Source organism: Puma concolor, chromosome D4 (assembly GCF_028749965.1).
Source record: "Puma concolor isolate L17-30 chromosome D4, mPumCon1.1.hap2, whole genome shotgun sequence".
Taxonomy (NCBI): Eukaryota; Metazoa; Chordata; class Mammalia; order Carnivora; family Felidae; genus Puma; species Puma concolor.
The window spans coordinates 42,040,817-42,065,799 of record NC_141679.1 but is presented as its reverse complement, the minus strand read 5'-3'; the positions used below and the strand labels follow the sequence as shown (position 1 = coordinate 42,065,799).

At 37.9% G+C, this 24,983-nt stretch overlaps 1 protein-coding gene across 15 annotated transcripts in view; it reads left to right on the top strand.

Moving 5' to 3' along the window:
* Positions 1 to 24,983, top strand: part of BNC2 (basonuclin zinc finger protein 2) — a 440,387-nt gene that overhangs the window by 281,232 nt on the left and 134,172 nt on the right. For all 15 annotated transcript variants that reach the window (XM_086685357.1, XM_086685360.1, XM_086685358.1 and 12 more), the window contains one exon: positions 24,504 to 24,739. In XM_086685357.1, the coding sequence (XP_086541483.1) occupies positions 24,504 to 24,739 (236 nt within the window). The remainder of the gene's footprint in view (positions 1 to 24,503; positions 24,740 to 24,983) is intronic.

The window sequence follows — 24,983 nt, the reverse complement described above, 5'->3', positions numbered from 1 at the left end:
AGTCTCCAAATATAGTCACATTCTGAAGTACCAGGGATTAAGGCTTCAAGGTACGCATTTTGGGGGAAACACAACTCAGCCCATAACACTTCCTAAATATCCTTCTTTCCCTGAGTAAGTGTTGGCTTTACTAGGTAATAGGTACTAGAGCTTATGTCCCAAGGCCGTCAAGACTCACAGAGGCAGTATGGAATCTCATCCTGGCTTTGCAACTTCAGTGGCTCATAGTTGAGCATCTCTGCAGGTCTGCCTCCTTATCTGTAATATAGGATAATAATACCTACTTTGAGGATTGTTGTGAGAATTAAAGATAAAGCATATGAAGACTTTCAAATAAATAATACTGTGTTGAAAGTAAGAACCTGAACAATGGATAAGCAATAAAAGTAGGTCGATCAGTTAAACAAAGGACTTTTCATTCATTCAGCTCCCTTTTTTTCCAAAGCCATCTGTGTTCCCATCATCTGTCTACGGTGGTAGCCTTGTGAGTATAAAAGTTTACTGTGTCACCAGTTTGTTTTACCTATCCAACTGCCACATGCATATTACATTAGTAGTGTAATGGGGTGAGGTGGGAGAAGAAATATTTCTTCTTTCTCGAATAAAATAAATTATTTGTAGCCAATGGTTGTTACTGAGACTTTCTGAAGGATGTGATTTTTCACTAAACTTGAATAAGGCATTTCTGTTATATTAGGCTGTGCTTTTTCTACTGTGTCCTTAGAAATCCTGGGTTTCTGTGATATTAATTGTAGAGTTTCCTAAGTCTGTCTTTCTCTCACCACTGTTAATACCTTGATCTCTCTTCCCCCCTCTCCTCCTTCAACTGTGTGTCCATATACAACTCCAGATATGTACTGGGTGCCTGGGTGGCTCAGTTGGTTAAACATCCGAATCCTGGTTTCAGCTCAGGTCATGATCTCATAGTTTGTGGGTTTGAGCCCCACATCGGGTTCTGTACTGACTTAGGATTCTCTCTCTCTCCCTCTCTCTCTGCTGCTCCCTCACTTGTGCTCTCTGTGTCTCAAAATAAATGAATAAACGTAAAAAAAAAAACAACAACGACAACAACTCTATGAGGCACCTGAGTGGCTCAGTCTATTGAGTGTCTGACTTCAGCTCACGTCATGATCTTGAGCCCTGCATCAGGTGCTCTGCTGTCAGCGTGGAGCCCACTTTGGATCCTCTGTCCCCATCGCTCTCTCTGCCCCATCCCCGCACTCTCTCTCTCTCTCACATACACACTCTCTCAAAAATAAAATAAAACATTTTAAAAAAAACCCCAGCCAACTCCAAATATGTACATGCAGACTTACAAACCCCACTCTTCCTGTATTCATTAGGACAAATACGATAGTGAAGGATTGGCTTCCAGCTTTTGAGTTGGCAGTGGGATGAGAGCACCCACTCTTTTTGCCCCTGGCATTCCAACTAGTTGCTTCATTCTCTCCCCCTGCACAGAAAACCCAGAAATCATATCTCTAGTGATTTCTGTGCAGAGGTGAAACACAGCAGCCTTCCTGGCTGCCTTATACAGTACGGTGTCCTATGTGTGGCACGAGGAGGAAATTACTTGGTTTTTTTAGTGTGTGATTTTTCTCTGAAAGTGGATGTAACAGGAGTGAGACTACTGAGACACATCTCATAGAATTATTGTATCGCATCGCTAAACATACTCCACCTGTTAATTGTATTAAAAAAAATATTTGCTGCTAAAAGATAAAGATAACCAAATGTCAAATCAAGTGTTCTCTATAAAAAGAACACCTTTTACAAACTTGATGGACTCTTTTGAACAAATATGTTCCTATATCTCTTTATAGTTTCTTTGTAAGATGTTGGATTTCATGGGCCATTATATCACACATACGCACGTGCACACACACACACACACACACACACACTCTTCCATAGCCTTACACATTTATTCTCTAACCTGCTTCAATTGTTGACATTAGCTCCTTTACGGTAATCTTGAGAAAGATGTTTTAAAAATTAAAGGGAGTGAGTGATTAATTCATCATACTATAACACCTGGGTTTTGAAATTATGCACTGGGCTGTGTGCTTTCTACAGATTACTTCCTTGAAATCTTTAGCACCTTTGAGTCAGAGAGGAAAAAACCCTAAACAGTTCCTTGACTACCAATAGGTATTTCCCACTGAATTAATAAAGGATTTCCTGTTCTTTCTCCCCATTAATGAGTTTCAGCTCTTTCACTTAGATAATAGAAAGCAGGGCTTTATTGAATTTAACTTTATTTCAAAACAAGGTTTTTTTGGTATACGATCTCCATACCTATAATGCGTAATAACCCAGAGTTCCTAAGTTTGTGAATTTCCGTTCAGAGTTCTTGGATAAAGGACTCCAGCATACTGCCAGCTAATTCATTTAACAACTATTTTTTCCTACCTCTATTTGCATTATCTTTTCTGTGTGTTTCCTTCATTTGCCTAAGATATAGAGTGAGTTTTGAAAAAAATTAAAATAAAATTTCCTACAAGTTTTAATTTTCCTTGGTTCAAAAGTGCCAAAATAAGATACCAGGATAAGTAAGAGCAGCAATGGGCTTCTTTACTGGTGACATAAATGTTTATGTTGGCAGAAATTTAGTTTGTTGCATTTTGACCCTTTCCCACCATACTAGAGTAGTAATTCAACCATTCACAGAATTAAAGCTTCAGCCAAAGATTTTATATAGTCTTGGAAATTAGCAAGTATCACTAGTACATACCCAGTACTGGGTAAGTTGTATGGGGAGGGTGGTAGGGATAGTGCTTCCTTCTAACGAGAAGTGTTACTAATAGGACTTTGTTGCCTTTGTAAAAAAAAAAAACAAAAACAACTGGAGACACGGTATAGGGGTTGAGAACTATAGTACTAAGTCACTTCTGTTATTTATTATTTGCAAATGAGTTTTAATGCCTGTATTCTAGATGAAGATTTCATTTCTAAACCATTAAGATAGAGTAGTACAAATAAAAAAAATAGTAAACTATGTTCTAAATGATTTTAGTAAATATCTAGTGATAATCCAAGACAACTGGAATTTTTTTTTTCTTTTATGTTGGGTTGTATTTGATTTGTGTATTTGAGAAAAGAGGTGGGCAGATTTTAGAAAGGTAATGTATTTAGAATTTTTTCCTTTACTAGATCAGTAATTTTTACTTCCAACAAAGCCCATTTGTTAAAACTACCTTAAAAAAAAATCCACTGTCTCTTAGTGTGTCTCATAAGCATTTGGCAAGGAGATGAGGCTTGATGAATAAAAAATATATTACACAGCTTAATGAACCCCACAGCAGCTTTCTCGGTACAAATTATTTCCTTTATAGAATATTCTGATTTAAACCAAAAGCATGCACCATTCCAACAAGCTGCATGAATGATAGAATTTTCATTCACTTCCAAGTGATCTGAATTAACACTAGTGTTATTTCCTTTGGCTAAGGTCTGCCTGTGAGAACGCTTGTTGCACCAGAATTCTTGAGACCTTTCTTTTATTATGTTCTATAAATGTGATTTCTCTTTACTACTTGCAGTTCATTCAAGGAGAAGATAGTCCTATGTTATTACTTTAATTACTTGGTCATCAAGCCAGCTGCCTTCCTGCTCATATCCAAACTATTCAGATTTTTTTTAAATGTAAAACGAGCAGGCTAGGCCTGCATCGTCTGGATCATCAATGAAGAGATATTTAGTAAGCATCTATCCTAGATAAAGTACTGTATCAGGTGTCCTTCAGCTCCTCAGTTCTGTGCCACAGGAGATAGCAGTATAAAGTTAATTTAGTGTCCTATAGTAACCAGTTTTATGGTTTAATGTACTGTAAGACTTAATATTCATATAATCCATTAATTTCAAACCTTTTTTGTAATTCACTGGAAGTAATTTTTCTTTTTTTTTTTCTCATCATCATTGAATTTGAATTCTCAGCTTTTACTTGATATATCTTATCAGAACAGGGATTTTTATAGAGACCCTGCCCCAAATAGAAACATAAGACCTCCCATTAAATTTGAATTTCAGTTAAACAATGAATAGTTTTTTGTTTTGTTTTTTTAGGATAAGCCTATATCTGCAAATTTAGCTCAGTGGTCCTGTATTTTTATTTGCTAAAACTGGCAAGCATACATCTAAAAACATTTTAGTGAGGCTTAATTTGCATATTAAAATCTTAAATCAGGGCCATTGGTTCTGAACATTCTGTAATCAGAAACCTTTTGGTTATGTCAGTCTTACATTTAGCACCACGAGATCTCAGCATTCTGTTTACAAATTCCTCAAATTTGTTGGCGCCCTGGTACTTTACAAGGATTTAAGCGGAGTGGATCAAAAGCAGTAGTTTTCATTTTATCCCATGAAAAGTCACATGTCTTTATTATTTGTCCCAGTCTATGCTCTTCTTATGAATTGTCTAAACATCTGTGGAAGTCGTTTATTCCCAACTGGTAACTCTGTAATATTCTTCCTGACTTGAGTCCAAAGCCCAGTATAATTAATGTAGTAGTAACTTTTCCTTCTTCCTCCTTTCTTCCCTAGTTTTCTCCCCTTCACACCCCAAATAGATGTCTTTTATCATAAGTAATAAAGCATGACATTTCTGTGACATCATGCTCATTCCAAATAACTCAGCAGTTTCTGTATGATAATTCGTACATTTTTCATGATTGAGCGAGGAGGGTAATTAAAACTGAGTCTCTTCTGACAAAGGGAAAGGTAATCCTCCCAGATATTAACCTACAAGAAAGCTCTGAACCTCCCTTTAATTGACCTAGAGATTGTCCCAATAAGAGTGAATTTTGTTTTGGGAGAGACTTGTTGCAGGAGGCTGTTTTGTTTAGGATTTGATGAAAAGTGTAAGAAAGGTACTAGCTTGAGTCCTTAGCACAGGGAAGTAAAGACAAGCTTTGCAAGTGAGAACTTGATCCTTTGGGAAGATGTAGGTGTTCGTGCTTCCAGGGCTTTACCTAGAAACAACGTGGGTAGGAACACCATATTCCTCTTCTTTGGTACGCTGCTTTGGAAAAGGTGGGAACTAATGTAGTATCTGTTTAAAAGAATCTAAGTAGACTTAGTTCTTCCAGATTAGGATACTGAAACCTGGCTTGCCTAGCTGCAAAATTCTTTTCTAGTTAGAGAAACCGGCTTTTTGGTGCCTCCTAGCTCTGGTAAGGCAGTTGGGTCCCCGATCTCTCCATGGACAAAGTCGTTGATCATCTCTCTGGTTATTTTTATTTTAAAGAGCAAAAACAAGGCCATTTTCCTGCCTGGCACAGGAGCCTTCTTTGCTTGACCTGAGGGCACCGTGCCCTCTTCTGCTTTTCTCCTTTACTCCCTGATCATAGCTGATAAGCTTTAAAGGGAGGCCATCCTCACAAATGCAAAGGTTGGGTGCCTGATTGATGGCATTAACTATATTCTTATTGTGTCCCTGAGCTGCTTATTTTGATTTGTTTCTTAGTCTGCCTACCTTTGGGATGGTGCTTTGAACTCCCTAAAATTTTTCGTTTTTAATCACAGCACAAACAGTGCCTCCCCCTCAAAGTCCTGGGCTCTCTGCCTGTTAGCTCCCCATGTTTTTTTTTGTTTTTTTTTTTCCTAGCTTCTTCTTACTCAGATGGAACATAAGATGAGTCTGGTAAATTCTGGCCTCTAAAGTATGCAGTGCCAGTCCGCTGCTAAGGAGTTTCTAGGGAGGATCTTGAGATTGAAACATACAGGGCTGGAGCCCCAGGATATGAAGAAGTTTCAGAATCATAAATGGGAGGCATGATAGAAAAGTAGGGAAGAGTGCAGTTCTGTTTAAGTTCCTGTGCTGCTCTTACCACCTACTATCAGCATAACTTTGGCCAAGTTACGTAATCTCTATTTTCTCGTCTGTGAAACGTGGATAATGATAGCACCTAGTTTGTAGGGTTCTTCCTAGGATTAAATGAGATAATCTACTTAATAGTGTTGGTTATTGTTATTTCTGAACTCTTCTAGAAGTACAACTTCAACCTCTGAGGGTGTGACAGACATGTTTTAATATCGTTTAGTGGTTAAAAGTTGGCTTTGCCAGATGGTGGTCAAATCTCATTTCCGTCCCTAGTTAGTAAGCCTCAGTTCTTTTATCTGTAAATGTAAATAATAACAGAAATATACTTAAATATCACAGCAAGGTTTTGAGGAAGATTAAAGGGAAGAGTAGACTTAATACCAGTGATAATGTCCAGAGCCTCACTTTTAAGGTGCAGGTGGTGTGAGCTTCTTTCCCCTTCTAGGGAAGGTTTTCTTCAGTGCCCAGTGGCAAAGTTTAGGTTACCAGTTCTTTTGGCTGTAGGGCCAAGTGTTCCCTAGGTGAAGTTGTTTTCCCCAGTAAATCCAGTACAGTTCCATTCCTTCCATTTCCCCTAACATGTCATTTGAGCCCTTATTTGAACAGAAATCAGAAACACTTTTTCCCAGAGGTCACATTTTGAGAAGTGTAGACCAGTTAAAATGAATTGTAAGAGTATTTATCTGTTCAAAGTCCAAAACCAGAAGTAGATTAATTTTAGGCAGATTTCAAGCTACTTTTGCCCATTTTCACACCTATCTTGCATGTGAAGTGCTCTGATGGGCTAACCACTTTATCATTTTATTGTACTTTATTACATCATAAATTTTTATATCTTGCTAACGATCCTACAGGAAGCTTAATTGTTTATAGGAACATCTTAATTGACTAGAGTTCACCAGGTTAAGCAGAACACAAATTGAAGGAGTTATAAATGAAACACTCAACTCCTCTCATTTTACTCAGGATGCTCTGTTCAGGTATACGAGGAGATTTCCTTGGGGCATAAGGACCCAGTATGCCTCAGCAATATCATGTTGATACTCTCAACCATCCTTCTTTCTGCTGTGTCATAGTGATGACTTTTTCTAAGCATGGGCCCTCCCCCTACCCTTTATTGAAGAGTGGATGAGGTAAATAAGGTAATTCTGAGGAATTCTGACTTGTATTCTGGGAGGCATAAAATGTTGCTTATGCATCCCATTCCTTACCAGTTTTGCCTTCTAGGAGGGTGGTAGGTGTTTGTAATTCTTCAAAAGCTTCTTGCATTTATCTGTTACTAGTTAGTGAGCGTGTAGCCAAAGCCCTGTATAGAAAGTATTTTAAGGTGTTACTGTCACAACTGGGTAGAGTCATAAGCAGTGTCTGTTAAGGGGCCCGGTAGTAAGGTCTCGCTCTCCCTGGAGTTCAGGGAGATCCTAATTTTGGCCTCTTAGGCCTCTCAGCCAGCTTGTATGGTCAGGCAGGTGACAGTACAAATGCAAGCTCAAACCCATCTAAATGAAAGGACAGTGTTGTTGGGCCTTAAATTCAATTTGCCAAGGAATGCAAAGGTAACTCTAGACCTGGCTGTCCAATCAAGAAGCCACTCTTATGGATGTGAGCACTTGACGTGCAGCTAGTCCAAATTGAGACATGTTGTAAATATAACGTATACACTGGATTTTGGAAATGTCATCTTAAAAAAAATGTAAAATACTACAGTAATAATTGTCCATACATATTGGTAATACTTTTGAGATACTGGGTTAAATAAAATATATTCTTAAAAATTAGTTTCGTTGTTTGTTTTTTACCTTTTAAAAGAGACTAAAAAATAAAAGTACCGGACTTGAATTCTATTTCTATTAGACATAGCTGTTCTAGGCCCTCGGTATGAGATCATGTATTTGGAGGCCTGAAGCTTAGGTTAGAGTGGTTTACTGGTAGAGTAGTTAGAATTGGTGTGAGAATCCTAAAAACCGAAACCTGAGGCTCTTGTCCTCCCTTCACTCATCACTGTCAGCTCTTTCCCAGTCCTTCGAGCTTTCACACTTGCTGCACTATTGATCATGTCCAGTCTTTCCTCTGCTCTTTTCCTCGGGGAAGAGGGATCCCCCTTGCCCCCAGGAGCAATTAAGTGTTCCCTTCTGAATGAGCTCAGCACACTTCACGGAGACCAGAGGGTCGTTTCTGTGTAATACTGATCCCTCTACTAGCTTGGGAGCTCAAGGAGGGCACTTCTTCATCTCTGTGCTGATACCCACTGCGGCATTGCCCACATGGGAGCACAGGAACAAAGGTTTGCCGAAACTCCTGAGTGTACCTAAGAGTCTCTGACTCCTAATTGCCATTTCTTTTCCAGCAGCCTCTTCCATGCTAAGTGGTAAGCACAACTGCAGACAGCTTGCCTTTAGATTCTGCATTTCTCTTTTCCAGCCTTTCTGTTCTCGCCTTTTGCTGTTTTCTTCTGTCTTTAAACAACAAAACAAGTGAAAGGTAGGTAGGAGGTTTTAGCAGCCTGCCTAGCCAGGAAGTAAATTTTAGAGAAGTTCAATTTGTTTGATCATTAACAGATGTTGGCATTTTGGTCTTATTCAGAAGGTACAGTTTTGAGTGAAATATCTTCCAGTTTTATTTAGTAGTTCTTCAATACTCCTTTGCCTGCAAAAATCTGATGGATAGAAATTCTCCCCTCCTCTCTTTGGTTGTCCATGTTTTCCACTATCAGTAAAAATTAAAAAACAAATCAACTTCTAGCATAAAAGAAAACACCTGTTTGGCTTGGAGAAATTGGCCAGGGAGGTCTTTTCTCTGACAGGCCAAAAGCGACCATCACAGGGCCCCTTATAAAAAAAAAAAAAAAAAAAAAAAGACTTTTTTTTTTCTTTATTTCATGTGAGCATTGGCAGAAACTCTGACAAGCAGTTCTTCATATTTTATTATGTTCTTGTCTGCAGAATCTCTGTCAGGCAAAAACCTTGTCAGCGGAAAACCTGTCGTAGGATCAGAGGAGACAAAAACAGGTGTCACACAGGCAGTCAAAACTGAAGGAAAAAAAAGATTAGGCTAAAGAGAGAGAGGCAGACAATTACATTAATGCCATTGCTTTTATCTTATAGATGTGTGTTATTATCTCGGGGTGCTGAGTGCGCAATTGCCTCAAAGAAAAGCAGACAGGAGACAAGGGGAAACTTGATAGTTATTAACTGAAGAGGCAGTGTGTCAAAGCTGGATGGGGTTCAAAGTTTTGCAAAGGAAAAAAACTGCAGGCAGCAAGCAACGGCTATGCGGTTCTGCTTTTGGCTACATAAACCTAGAAGCAATCTAACATTTTCTACTTGGAAACAGATCATAGAGAGAAAAATTAATGAAAGATTTCATTTGGAAGTTTTTGGGGTAACATTTATCCTATGTACATGTGACTGAATCATAATCTTTTCTCTCTTATAAAATCTTGCCACAATGTGAGGCATGAAGACAGGCATTTGTCAGTTCAGCTGTGTTGTTTGGATATGTTTAAAACACCTATTATCAACACACTTTTAATTAAAAAAAGCTATTAAGAAGCCCTTTTACTAAGTGTGAACATCTGTACATGCAAGCTGTAAATTAGGAGATCACATATGTGTGCCTCAGTCAGAGACTAAATGAAGTTGGCAAGTGTTTTCTAGTACTGGTTTTTAAATACAGTAAAAAAATCTAAAGGAAAAGTTGCTACGTTTTAAAATTTGGATTTATTTTTATGATTGTGCCTTTTAGTACTAATTAATAGAACTTTTCTTCTATGTAGAAGTTAGGGCCATTGTTATTACCAAATTGGTAACCAGAATTCAAAGAGCTGATCAATGTCTCCCCTCTTTCTTTGTTTACATCTTTTCAAGAGACCTGACTTCTTTTCTGAGAGTTTGGGCTCATTAAATATTGGTGGTGATATAAAATAGTTTCATTTCGCCGATGGCTCAAACTCTGAAAGATATTTAGCTTGTTGATAGCTCCTACATGTCAAACAGCTGACCAGTAACTTTTGGCTGGGATGGCAACTTTAAGTTTCCTGGTCTGCTTAATCATACATTGATCATGTTAGTGGAAAAATCAGCAAGGATTGCTCTAGCCCTTAACATTTTCTGTTCATGCATTTAACGGTTAGTTTAGATTTTTCCTAAGACTGCCTTCTTAACCCCTTTTTTATGAACAAATCTTTATATAGGGTCTTTTATCCCTCCAGTCACAGATGCAAAGCAGCTTGATACTTGATATATGCATTAAGCAAATCCAGCAATCCAGAAGAAAACACATAGGAGTGTCAAAAGTGTGTGTGATAGCCCAGAGTTTTAAGGGATTATGTTGGGGGAATAAAAAGAAAAAGATAAAGATTGATTATAGATTTGGAATGAGATTTCAGGTTGACTTACTGGGAGAGGGAAGGAAAAATACTTGTGACACAAAGGTGATGTTTATTAAAAAAAAAAGACTATAATCATTTCTTTCTTTCAGGTATTTCCTACCAGATGCTGGCTTTTTGTATTATTTTTCTCTCTCGGTTTTGAAATAGTTCTTCACTGTATGTGATAGAGTTTAAAGCATATGTTGTATAAAAAATAAATATGCTTTGCATTTATAATGTTTCCTTAATGAAATTCTTATATACATATATGCTACTTTAAGAAAATTAAGTATTTAAAGCTAATAAATTGGGAGTAGGGTAATTACTCTCTTGCAGAAGAGTACATTTTTTGTATAATAAAACGACTTGATATCATGTTTTTCAAGTAATACATTTCAATAGTTACTTTTAAAACAAGATACGTTTTGTAGTCAGTGTACATTTAATTCATTTTTCTGTAAATTAAATAAAGCAAGGTTTGTGTAGTCTGCTTTCAGCTAGCCTTGTTGACCAGAGTTCGGATAGAACAGCAAGAGTAGAAACAATCCCCCAACCTGGTTGCAGCAAGTAGATTCAATTACCAGATCTCTTCCTAGTTTTACTGTCAAGTTTGTAGATTAAATTTTCTCTTTTCCCCTTAACCACTTGTAATGAAGTTGCTGTAAATGAGGAAAGACATGCCTCCAAAAGTGGGCCATGTAAGGAAGAAGGAGAAGAAATAAAACCAAGGAATTATTTAATCTACTAGCCAAGAGAGTGAGCTCCTGCACAACCAAGCGTTGACAGTCTACTTTTATGTGTGCCTCAGTCAGACTTTAATGATTTCCAAAGTCTGTTGTGAAGACTTTATTATGCATAAGGCCACAGGGGGGAAATGCCAATCAGTTTGAAATATTACTACATAATCTCAAGTGGAGCTCAAATTTTACCCTGGAATAATTGTAGGTGTTTGTGTGTGCATATCCACATATTCTGAAAGCTAAATGTCAAGTAGGGATGATTAAAATCCACAGGATGGTGGGACCTCATTGGTACTACTCTTGTCCCCCTTTCCTTGCTACAGATTAGAATCACATTCGTAATGAACCAGAAGAGTATTCATATACTTATCCCTCATGTAGGAAGGGACAAGAAAAAATCAAGAGCCATTCACTTAAGGCATGATAAGGTATAGTAATGTAATTGGAGTTTATGGAGGCTCCGTAGGTTTTTGTTTTATTTTACTTAAAAACACTGACACACTGTTTGTTCAAGGAAAAAAATAAACCCTTCACACATAAGGGCTGACAGCTTTTATCACCAGGCTTGGGGATCAACTCTTTCAGCTATATATCATTCCTTTTCTTCTTTTTTTAAAAAAAATTCTCGAAGCAAGCCTTCTCCTCGGTATTAAGTATGCTAATTAATTCAACCTTGACAGTTACAGTTAGAAAGTTGTGACTTAAATGGAACATGAGTTATTTTGTACTTAAATTTTCCCCAATTATATGGTTCTTTTCCCCAAAAGTAGTGAGTAAAATTGCAGATCTAAATATTACTTCAAGTCATAAGGAATTCTTTTAATAACAGTCATTGTCTGCCTTCATGATCGATTCTCTGATTCACTAAAAAGTTTTTAATATGTCATCATTGCCATTTATTAATGTTTTCCCCAAGTGCTATGGCTTTTATTAGGGTCTGGCTCACGATCTATGAGTAGGCTAAGCCTTTGCCTTGCGCCCTGATGCTCTCTCGCCTAGTTAGAGAGCTGAGTCTTATAATGGGAAAGGATTGATGTTATAATGATTCCAAAGGGTCCCTTTATGATGAAATTCTAAATACGCAAAATCCCATTAAACCTGTAGAAGTTCATGGGCTAGCTACATTGAAATGACATATCATTATATTGGGTATAGCGTGCATATTATAAAGTATGATATAATTGGAAATTATTGGTGATATTAGCAAGAATGAAGAGCCACCCACCCTCATAAATTCAGAGTATTTGGGTATTTGAAGTAGGAAAGGGAACAATATTCCCAGTGATCAAAACTTTAAAATCTGACCCCAGAAATTGCTCTTAGAAAATCCTGTCCCTAACAACTTTATTTCTGAACTCTTACAGTAATTGTGGAATGAATTCCATAAAACAATCCCTTAAAAAACACATGTTAAATGTTAATCTATTAGAAATTAAAATCATGCTCTTTGACTTGGAGCTCCTAAAAGCTGACCACTTGATGCTGTTATAATTTAGAATCCGAGGGGGAATTGAGGCAAGAGACATGGGGTTCTCAAAACAGTTAGCTTTCCAGTTTAAGGCTCACTTGGCCTTTCTCCCAAAATGAAAGAATGAGTTTCTTTACTTTTTCTTTCTTTCTTGTAAAATTGCTTCAAATTAGTATTTAAAATTTTTAAAATATCCAGGGCAAGACTGGAAATTAGTGATATAAAAGATTTCCTTTTAGGCCGTTTTCATACAAATTTTTCATTGTTTTCCTCTGCAAAGTAGGTGGCTTTGAAAAGTGGCCTCACTTGACTCACTCCTGATTGAATGGCTCTGAGCTTCACACTGCCATGTCTGAACAGCTGTTACATGGAGTCCACTGGACATCAGGGCCTGAAATATTCGAACATATTCCTGGGAAAACCACCTAACTCACTTGAATCTGGCTTTTAAAGAAAGTTAGGTTTAAAAAAGTTGTGGAAAACTAAGAACTATAAACTATCACTGAGAGCCAGTTTTCTAGGATCAGTGAAAAGCACTTTTATACTCCTACATTAAGAAAAAAAACTATCTGAATATGTTCTTATTTCTGTGACCTTCACAGAAAATATTAGAAGTGAAGTCTGTAGAATTACAGGTTTACATTTATTTTAATTTATTTGAAGGTTTGGGGAGTAATTCCTGTTATTAAAAATTGAAATAAAAAATAGTTATTCACCTTTCATTTGATAAATGCAAGTTCTTTTATAACCACTCTTCACCCACCCACCCCCAGCACTATTTTATACTTTTGAAAACAGAATTTTGTAAAGAACATTACTTTGTTCTTTAAGTTAGCAATATTGTTAAAAGTGTATATTCGTATTTATTACATATTTTGCATTATGTTTTATACTTAATTTGCATTTGCTTTATACATTTACATTAATGAACCATAAAAATTCTGGCTGTTTCCTTATGTTGATTCTGTTTTTAACAGAAATGAGTTTTCTTCATCCAGACTTATGTGTCCTTTTGGGGTCTAATCCTGTCAAAGTGTTTATTAAAAGTTTGATATCCAGACCTCAATTTCTCCTTTGTTTTATAGCTAGAAAATTACTAGTTTAAGCTTCGGTTTTTGCCACTTTAAGGAAATCCGGGTAAATTACGTTCGCTCAGTTATCTAATTCACAGTTTAAGAAACTCTTGTATGAATTTTCTTTTTCTAACTAGTATCTATATTGTACAGTTAAGCCCTTTTCTTTTACCAGATAAAATTCCACATACTAAAAAGAGATTCATTTATCTACTGGCTTTTTTTCTGTAGACCTTTTATAAAAGAAAAATAACCTTTTCTTTGTAGATGCTGTTCTTACAGTCTTAATGTGTGACTCTTCTCTGACCTCTGTCCAAAGTCTGGACCAGCTATATATACCTTTTCCTATAGCTATGAGGCCATAAATCTAGCACATTGATCACAGATCTAGTGATCTGTCCTATGATTTTCATAATGTCTGTACATTATGTTCTAGTCTACGCACCATGTCATCAAGCTTATTTTAACAATACTGGATTTCATCTTGCTCTTACCTAGAAATCCATTGGATGCCCCCAAATAATTCTCAAGTAGTAGGAAAGGGAATAGATTATGCAAGGCTTGGTCAGTTTCTGTTCAGCTAGCAGCCCCACCTCACTCCCTAAACTGCCACAATTACCTACCTCCACTGTTCTCTAGAGGAGTATAAAGATAAAAGGAGAGAGGGACATGGGTGAAATTAAGAATTTGGTGGCACAGTAGAATCATGCATTTAGCTTTTCAGTGCAAATACACTAATGGTCTTTTTCTATATTATGTTCACTTAACTGTGTTTATCCATTCAACAATATGAGGGCTGGACACCCTTGAGTGGATTATGTGTCAGATATGGTTGCTGCTTAACATCAGGCTCTTGTGATAAAATGGGCACATAAGTGACCCAGTAAATGGGCACCATATGGTTGGGATGTACATGTTTGGCATACATCATTATTGAGACAGTTGGCTCTTAGATGAAGGGACTTCTCCAGAGCTCATGGAAAAAGAAAATGGAACTTGAAGCTAAAAGAAAAATTTAGTCAGAAAGGTAAATAAGAGGGAGGAAAGGCAGTTAAGGAACAGCATTGAAAACAAAAAAAAATTTTTTAATGTAGTTTAGCAGATGGAACCTTGCTTGTGTCTCCAGCCTCATCCTGTATTATTCTGCTACTCTTCCTCATGTGCTAGCAGAATTGGCTTTGCCTAGAAGAGCCAATTAATTTGTTACCCATTTAAATTATGTTCTCATGTTGCATACCCAGTTTGTAATTCTGTGCATTAATGAGTATGTTTAAGATGTCTGTTTTCCTCAGTAGCCTATTAACTTCAAGGTGGCTTGAATCATACCTGTTTTGTTCTCCACTAAATCTCTAAAACTTAGCATAGTGCCTAGAAATATTCATTGAGTGACCAAATACTAAAGTGCTAGGAATGTTTGAAAGGTAGTGTATAGCTCATTGTGGTTGCCTGTGTCAGTCACTAGGATGGATAGTAAATTGATCTGGCCAAGGTCTTCTGACCCAGGTTAAGGACTTTGTGTAAAGGGGGAGTAAGGTAGAAAAGAGCGACTTGTGGGCTGTATTTAGGTTGTATTTAGGCCAGAGAGAACAGAGATAGACCAGACCATCAGGGGTTACTTGCAGTAATGGAGGTGTGAGAGTCTAAAAGTCTGTGCTAAAGTGGTAGAAATTAGGCCAGAGAGGAGGAATTGATCCAGGAGAAACTGTGGTGAAAAAAGTTATGTGTACTAAGTAGCTTGAGATAATTTTGAATGTTTTTGCTATATATAATGTTCAATTAGAAAAAAACCACCAGCAAGATAGAAATTTGTATCCATGGTGTGGACCTCAACTATATGAAAAAAGTAGATGTAACTATATCAACATGTGGACATTAGCAGTTTTTGGATGATGGGATTATAGATGATTGTTTTATTGTTGTCTTTCATTTACAGCGTTTTTTCAATGAGTACTTTTGACATATCTAATCAGAAAATAACAACAGTAACACAAAGGTTTGTTTCATGCCTAGTTTCCTTAGTTCTACTTTTCACAGCACTAAGGGTCAAGTACATGTTTACAGTTGAGGACATGGAGCTTGGGTAGGTTAGGATTCACATGCGTAGAGTAAGAGTGGTTGGATTCCTAGAGGCAGCTCATCTTAGGCAGCTGCAGAGGCAGCTCCTCTAGAATCCTTATGCTTCCCGGGCATCTCTATTGATTTCCCTTCTACACCCCAAACTAGAAAATCTTAGTCATCCTGTATCTGTGTCTCATCATCTATGTAAGCATCTGTTTTCTTCCCCACACTTTTTAGCTTGGTCTTGGCTCTGTGTTCTTCCTTCCTTGCTTCCTTGAGTTAAGGTAGTGGTCTTCAAGCTTTTGGCTTGCTTGCCAGTAAAAAGAGTTTTGAAAATGAAGAGCCATCCTAACATTTTCATATACTAAGTAACTTGCCAAGGTCATACAGCAAATAGGTAACAGAGCTCAGATTTGAACCTTTGGAATCTGTCCTTAAGAAACTGTCCCTTATTGGGAGGACAACGATCTTTTTTTTTTTTTTTTTAACACTGGGAATTTTAAATCATTGTTTTAAGTCATTATTATTTTTTTATCTCCTTAACTCTTGTTTCCAGTTCACTGTCCCCAAATTACCTTACTATAAATGCAATCATATGTTCGCTGATAAGTCTTATATCATTCAACTTATACATGCCAGCCACAAGAATTAAGAAAACAATGTAAATAGAAATTTTATTGTTTAATTTGATCAAGATGATAAAATCCAAAACAATGTATATATTACAAATTTTTATAATTTATTAAGCATAAAATGGATTTTTGTTAGAAATAAAATGGATGGGGCTATAATTTTTTTCTTCCCAGATTAGTTCATATATCAGGAAATGAATAATACTTCGTGTAAGAAAGAGAAAAAGGTGCACTATCATTCCTCCGTTCTGCAGATACTACTACTGAGATACTTGCTCACATTAATAGGTGGGATTAGCAACTTCATTCCATCATCATTCAGTTCTTAGAAGTCATTTCAAATTACATGCCCAAAACTACACAATGATCAATTAGTTCTGTTAAAAGGAAAGAAATGAAAATCACATACCTTATTACCTAAATGTTGTCATAGTTATTTACCAATTCAGTTTCTGGAAATTTTAAACCTATTAATGCCTATTTATAAATTTAGCTATTAGTCTTTCATTTAGAGGCATATTATTTATTCTAGTATACACAGAAAAGATTGAGGAAATAAAAATACTGTATTAGTTCAAATAGTTTCTGCAATATGCTTTTTTTTTTTTGAAAAGAGATACTTCTGTCATTGAAGATTTAGTTATCTTGACTGAAAATTTTCACCAGTGCTCATGGTCAAATCATGCTGCCAACTCTAATTTAATTTTCATTGGAAAAAATTGAACTCACATTTCAATTCAAATAAAGTGAATATATTAATATGCATTTTGAGAAAATTATTAAAAAATCAATATGTTGTAGACTGGATTTCATAGAGTAGATTACTAAAACAGTCTAGAATAAAATGTGGAGCTAATAAAATTATTCACTTTATTGTGGATTTCTTATTAATTAGTTATGATGTAATATAATATAAACCTAAGGTTTTTATGAAGTGAAAAATATATTAGAAGTCATGAATAAAAAGTCATGGTCTTACTTTGATAATGGGGTTCCATGTGTGTATCACAATATAGTGTTGGATTCTAAGAACAAATTAGGTTAAGAGTCACGTATTATAAAAAAATTTATTAATTTGCCTAGATCTCATGGCCAAACTTTTTGTGTATTTATGAAAGAAGTTACGTACTACTAAAAAGTAAGTGCTTTAGCATTTAGATCATAATTTATGTTAATTTTACTTTTATTAATAGGATGTGCAAAATATTCAAAATTTTATAAAAAAATAAGGTGAAAATGATGAATAACCATAACTGAAGTATTTTGATATTATTTGATTAAATAATACCTTATGAAGTGATCAGCATAGTTTCTGAAAGAAATCATGCAAAATTTCAAATCTCATGTTTTATCTAGTGTGTCTTACAAATTTTGTAGGTCTAGGAAATATTCAAACTGAATTTACTGAATTTACAATTATTCATATACTCAGAGCCTTTTCTTCCAGGTGATGATTGCTAGTTTTAGGGATGAGTGTCAGGATTAATTGAAAAGAATGGTTTAACTTTTAATATGTTGGGAGGCAAATGCCATTTTCAGTATTGGACACTTTGGCTTTGCTCTTACAGGATATTTTCTAAAGAGTGATTCGTTATTCAAATAGGTAGGAATGCTAGAGGTGAGTGCATTACTCCTGTCCCATCTTACATTCTTTCTGAATTCTGAATATTCCAACATAAACCCACGTATCAAGTTCTAGCTACCCTTTATCTATATAGGTATAATCAGGAGAAAAGCACCCCTTCCAGGTTCTTGGTGCTTTTATTAATCATTAAAGGAGGCTTTCACAAAGCCTTATTTATTTCAGCACCCAGGAGAGTTTTCCACACTGAGTCAGCACGGCCGTATAAGGCCAGTCAGAGGATATACCATTATTTTGTAAAGAAGGAAGGGTACGGTTTTTTTTTTTTTTTAATTTTTTTTTTCAACGTTTATTTATTTTTGGGACAGAGAGAGACAGAGCATGAACAGGGAAGAGGCAGAGAGAGAGGGAGACACAGAATCGGAAACAGGCTCCAGGCTCTGAGCCATCAGCCCAGAGCCTGACGCGGGGCTCGAACTCACGGACCGCGAGATCGTGACCTGGCTGAAGTCGGACGCTTAACCGACTGCACCACCCAGGCGCCCCAAGGGTACGGTTTTTTTAAAGGAGAAATGTGAATGGCTAATCTGTATGTGCATACAGGCCTGTTCTCAGGTGGATCAATTTTAGGAAAGACTAAATAGAGGATTACAGGGTCTGGAAATTGAGTCCCCATGTCTGCATATTTCTTGGAAGGCCTTAACCTCATGTGTAGGCCCATCATAGTTTGAAGTCCACCAAGTTAAGGCATCTCCCAGTGGAGTATTGCAAACCTGTTCTACTCTATACACTTGACTCTAGCCCATCCCTTCACCCAACTCTGTCTGTGATTTTTGGTGTGGCATGTGTAATGGTATATGTCAGAGTCATCCGTTTTCAAACTAACCCTGACCATCTCTCTCTCTCGACTCTTCCTCAGAGGGGGGTTGTGGCTCTGTGGCTGAGGTTTGCTCAGCACCTTTCTCAGTGGCTGTTTAGTTACTGCTGACCATGCGCCATATCCCTCAAGCTGACAACTATTGTTTTAGTTAAACTTCGAGGCCCTTGTCAAAATTTTGTATCTAAAATTATAAATCATTCTAATGTTATAAAATATTTAGTAATTTCTATGTCCTGTTAACAAGAAATAAAATTATATCATACACTTTCCATAGCTTTGGACTTTAGTACGAAGGCTCCATAGATTGCCCATCTGATTCTTTTGTACTTATCTCTAACTATTTTGCCTCAAGTATTACACATTCTTTGGGTAGTCTATTCTCTGACACATATCAGTGGTTCTCAAAGTGTGGTCCCTGGCCAGCAACATCAGCCTCCTGTAGAGACTTATGAGAAATGCAAATCCTTGGGCCCCACCGCAGACCCAATCAGAAACTCTGGAGGCAGTGGTCCAGCAATCTGTGTTGTCATAAGCCCTTGAGGTGATTTCTGATGCACATAATGTTTGAGAACGCCTGCCTTAGCATCTACCTAGATTGCTCTCCTCCTCTCTCACTTGCTGAATTCTTAGTTGTCATATAAGACAATGCCTTCCTGGCAGAGTTGCCCTCTCTTCTGTATCCTACAGTACTTTATCAAATCTCTTTTCTGGCATTTATACTGATTGCATCTGTCTCCTTTTGAAGGTGGAGGCCACAACATAAATTACTTTTGGATCTGCATGCAGCACCTACCTTGGTGATAAGTTATTAAGTGCTGGTGAATAAATGAATGTATGCATGAATGAAGGAGAAGAGCAATATAGGAGGAGGGTGATCAATAAGGTCAGCTGCTGTGAAGAGATCATGGAGAATAATGAAGGAAAAAAGCTATTGGATTTCATAGTAAGGCAGGTGTTGGTGACCTTTGAAATGCTTGCTTCAGCAGAGTGATGGGCAAGAAGCCCAGATTGCTGCGAGTTAGGGACTTCCAACATGATGAAGATTTGCAAGTTTCCAGACTTATTGACTGTTTATCTGAACATGTGGTGGAAACAGAATTTTCTTGGGAGAAATAACTATGTGACCTTAGTTCAGTTACTTAACCTCATTGAGCCTGTGATCTCTGAATAGCCAATAATAGTAATACTGTGTGATTTTTTATTTTTTAAAGGATTAAAGTAGATCATTGTAACCCCCTAGAATGCCTGACATTTACTTAGTACTTACATGGTCATTTCCCTTAGCCCCCCACCCCCACATACAATTTATTTAATAATGCTGATGGTGTCCATTATTACCCTTTGTAAATTTGTATAAGATATGAAATTGTTAAGGATACCTTTATTCCAGTCATTGGAGAAATTGTGAATTACAATTGGAATTGTGAATTGGAGAAATTTGGGCTGGAACTAGTTGAACCATTGATAGCTGCTTTGAAATTACATGGTATCCAGCTGGAAAAGTACCCCCAAAAGTGGAATATTTTTTGATACAAATTATGGAATCCTACTTCAAGCAGACATATAAGGGGAGTGTGTGGAGAGAGGTGGTTTTTTTTTTTTTTTTTGGCTCATGTGGCAGAAAACTTCAGGGGATAGTGCCAGCCTCAACACTGCCATATCCATATCTTCTATATCAAACAGTATTATCAGTGGTTGGTCTTTCTCAGACCATCTTGCAGACTGTCTTCTATATGATTCTCATTCTCAAGCATATGTATTAGCTACAAATATCTAGGAAAGGGAAGACTTACCAGGAGTTCAAAGTAAAATCCTACATTCAATCTCACCTTTCAGACTTAGGTCACTTGCCCATTCTTAAACCAGTTGCTGTGGCCAGGGGCCTGGGATGTCCTGGTTTTCCTGGCCTGGCTTAAGGAACATTCTAGTCGATGGAATGATTGGTACTGAGTGTAGGAGAAGAGTGGCTCCCCAAAGGGAAATCCAGTTTCTGGTACCAGAATGAAAGGGAGTAGATGCAAAGCAGACAAAGCATTTGATAACATCTTATTGTATAGAAAAGTGCTTTTTTAAAAACTGTGCTTCCAGGAACCCTAGGGGTTCCACTGAAATGCTTAAACAAGTTGAAGGGAAGAAGAGAGGAACAAATGATTGGAAGCTCTCTAATCCACATGCACTCCAGCTTCACCAAGGGTAGCTTTCGTTTTATATATCTTTATATCCAGTTTTTGTTAAGATTTCATTTCAGGGGTTCCTGGGTGGCTCAACCAGTTAAGCATCTGACTTTGGTTCAGGTCATGATCTCGTGGTTTGTGGGTTTGAGCCCCGTGTCAGGCTCTGTGCTGATGGCTCTGAGCTTGGAGCCTACTTCAGATTCTGTCTACCACCTCCCCCCCCCCCCGCCCCCCCCCCCCGCCTCTCTCTCTCTCCCCTTCTCTCTCTGCCCCTCCCCCCATTCACTGCCTCTATCTCTGTCTCTCAAAAATAAATAAATATGAAAAAAAAGATTTCATTTGAAATGGAATTTGGGGAATACCATTGGTACAGGATAATTTAAGATGGTTAGACGCTTCAAGTATCAAGGTGGGTGACTTTTTTCACTTATTCTCATGAATAAGTTCTTGCCTTACCTCCCATTCATCCCCATTGGCCCACCTCATGTTCCTAAACCCACCAAGACTCAGACTTGAGTTCTCCACAGTCAGATTCAGGAAGATCATGACATTGGGCAGACATCCAGTTCTTAGTTTATTGTTATTATGACACTTAAAAAATTGTCACTTGCCCATTGCCCACCTAGGAGACATCCCCAAAAGTGGTTGACAACTTGGTGACTTGGTATGATCCAAAAGCAGAAAATTTTGATACATTCAAGAAATTTGACAGATAATAAATAATCTTTGATGATCTGTTTAAGCTGAAGTTTGTAGTTGACATCTGAAAGCTGGGTAGTTTAATATTTTTCAAGCCTTCATCTGTGGCTCATCTCCTAGGTAATTTCTGCTTAAATCACACTCTCAGGTTTTTCCTCTTATCTACTGTTGACTTTCTTTAAATACCTGGCCCACCCTTTTCATGCTCCATATGTTTGTGTAAATAAAGTTTTATTAGAACACCGCACGCCATTAATTTAAGGCTTGTCTGCTCTTCCTCTTTAACAGCAGAGGTTAGTACTTGTGAAACAGAACATATGACCCAGAAACCTAAAATATTTACTGTCTGGACTTTTACAGAAAATGTTGTTGACCACATATTTATGTGGCTTATAGTAGTATTCTTACTTTTTGACATATGGTGTATTTATGAAGAAGAATCAGGTAATGTCCTTATCATATTATTCTCACTTTCTGATGTTTTCAAAAGCATTTTTAGGGAAATGTTTTTGCCTTATGTTTCCAGTTGTGCTCTTTCAGTTCTTTGAACAACTTCTCAACAGTTTAGTCCTTTTCAACTTCTTAAACTGCCAACCCTTTTTTGAAGAGTAGGAGGGAGAGAGTGACAACTTTCCACCCAGCCCTTGCACACATAGTACACACACCTGCATGTACTTAATGCATGGCTATAGGTACCAAACATAGGTACAAAAATCAAGATTTAGTGTCATCTTACATTCCCTCTACTGAGCCCGCTTGGTTTCATATTTGTGGTCATAGCAGTGTATTTGGTGAAGAAGTGTTTGATGCAGGCCAGGAGGGTTGATGAAGGGAAATGGGGAGAGGAGCAGATTTTCCCTGACCTGGCCACTGGATTCTTTAAGCAGAGCAGCTTACTCATCAGAAGGCTGAGTAGAAAAGCTGTATTTGAAGAAGAACAGGGATAATAATACCTCATTCCTGCATTTTTGCAGTCTAAATGCCCTGTGGAGTGAGAGAAGACTTCAATCCCTAGGCTTGTGAATCCCTTATCTTTCCCAAACGTTAAATTAATTTTTAAAGCTATTTATTCAAAGTTGACTTAACCACTAGAATAGGAAAGATCAGACAAATCAGCTTCAAGAAATGAAGTATGAGGAAACCCGAACTCTTTGACAAAGTATTCCTGGGAGTAAATGTGTTGAATGAAGCCAGCGGGTAAATGATAAGGGCCTTTACACTGTGGATGTAAGAAAGCAATTTATCAAGAGTACATGAACTCTCTGGTGACCATAAGTCAGGAGGAAACGAGAGTGGAGGAGGAACCCTGGAAAAAATACATTTGAAATACTTAAAAAAAAAAATGTGTGTGTGTGCATGTACTTTTAAATACCTGCATTAATATGCAGAAATACTGGCATATTAAAACAGGAGTAGCTCAGTGTGCACATATACAGTTACCTATACTGTGAGGAGGTCAGGTGGTGGGAAGAGTGGTAGAGAAAAGCCAGGCATTGGTTTAGAACTTGGAGAAACCTTGGGCACTCTGAGATGTAGTTATGATTTGAGCCTGGTTGTTGTCTGGTATCCATTTCCCTGACTTACGAGTTTAGATGACCATCTTTCAGGCTCACATGTTTATCTTTTCTAATCTCTGGAAGGTCATATGTGTATAATTCTGACAGTTGATCTAAGGCTTTTGTGTTCTCTTAACCAGTTCAAAGCACCTCTCCTTCATTATCTCAATCTTTGCAGTGTCTCTTTGAGCCTTGTAGATGAGACAATGTTATCTTAATTGTTCACATTAGAGAAACTGAGGAAAATGTAATTACATTATCTGCAGTAGCGTTCCCAGGAACTCAGATAAGGAAGGGGACTGGAAGGTATGACCTTATCTTGGCTTTTAGATCTAGATGTAACTTCCTACATATGAAGAGAAGAAGGCCTCAAGTGTTTACTGCAAGAATGGTCATCCTGTTTTCTGTACTGACATAATGCTCCTGAAATACACAGAAATTCTTCAACTTCGATTTTTCTCATTTCCCACGCCTCCTCTTTTTCATCTGATTCTAAACCCTTATCATAACTGTTAATAAAAAGGGACTAAGTTACAATTTGTATTTTTTTTTTTTTTTGTGAACATGCCAGGGAACATTAAACTGTCTAACAGGTGAATAGCAAGAGGGAGAGTTGAAAGAACTACTTCTTGGGATAATCCTTGCACGCTAATTTCGTTTGAGTTAAATTACTAGCCCTCTACACAGATGTCACACTTTCCTTATTCCCTCAAATTAGGCCTTTTACCCCTGTAGTCTAAATTTTTTTTTTTTTCAACGTTTATTTATTTTTGGGACAGAGAGAGACAGAGCATGAACGGGGGAGGGGCAGAGAGAGAGGGAGACATAGAATCGGAAACAGGCTCCAGGCTCTGAACCATTAGCCCAGAGCCCGACGCGGGGCTCGAACTCACTGACCGCGAGATCGTGACCTGGCTGAAGTCGGACGCTTAACCGACTGCGCCACCCAGGCGCCCCTTACCCCTGTAGTCTAAAGAACGTGTTCCTGTTCCTCTTTAAACCGTTCAGGTATTTCTGATCTTATTCAGAAAACTGGTATCCGTTGAGCCTGCTCTTATGGCAGGAGTTGGGAATTGTTTGTTGGTCTGTCTTTGGTGAGGGGTGGAGGACACCATGGTAACTTGGGCTGAGCCATAGTTCAATTAGCAAATTAATTAGGTTTTTAGAGCCAGCCACAGTCATTTAGAAACATTCTCAGTGGCTCTCTTTCTAAAAGTCAAATGTGTTTCGCATTTGCTGTCGTCTGCAATTTATAAACCATCAAAAAAAGAAAAAAAAAAAAGCAAAATAGGAAGGGGGTGGGGAGAGAACTATTTACATTGCAAAATTTTGCTTCAACATCTGTGGTTATGATCCATCTGTAGAAATGGAGCCCTGATAACTTCCAGTGACTTGTTTCTACTTTCTTTGTCTCTGTCCTTTCCCTTTCCGGAACTTTGGTGGGACCACCACAGCCTTGGATAAGCTCAGCACGCAGCACCTATACCACCCCACCCAGGTGGAGATTGTGCAGTCCAACGTGGTGTTCGACATCAGCAGCCTGATGCTCTACGGGACACAAGCGGTGCCTGTGCGGCTAAAGATCCTTCTAGACCGTCTCTTCAGTGTCCTGAAGCAGGAGGAGGTGTTGCACATCTTGCACGGCCTGGGCTGGACTCTGCGGGACTACGTCCGGGGGTACATCCTTCAGGTAGGGGGAGGACGATGAAGCTCGTGTCTGGGCAGCTCTAGGAGGGCTTGAGGGAGAACCCTTGCAAACCTGGTCTCGTTCCTGCCCCTTGCAGGCCTGGGCATGCGCACCCTCTTCTGATGAAACTGGTCCTTTTGGCAGGCTTGTCAGGGAACCGGAGGGAAGGCAGTGTGTCCCAGCAGGCTGGCATGGGGCCTCAGTGGCGGATATTAAAAAGGAAAAAGTGGCCTGTTGCCTAGTGTTG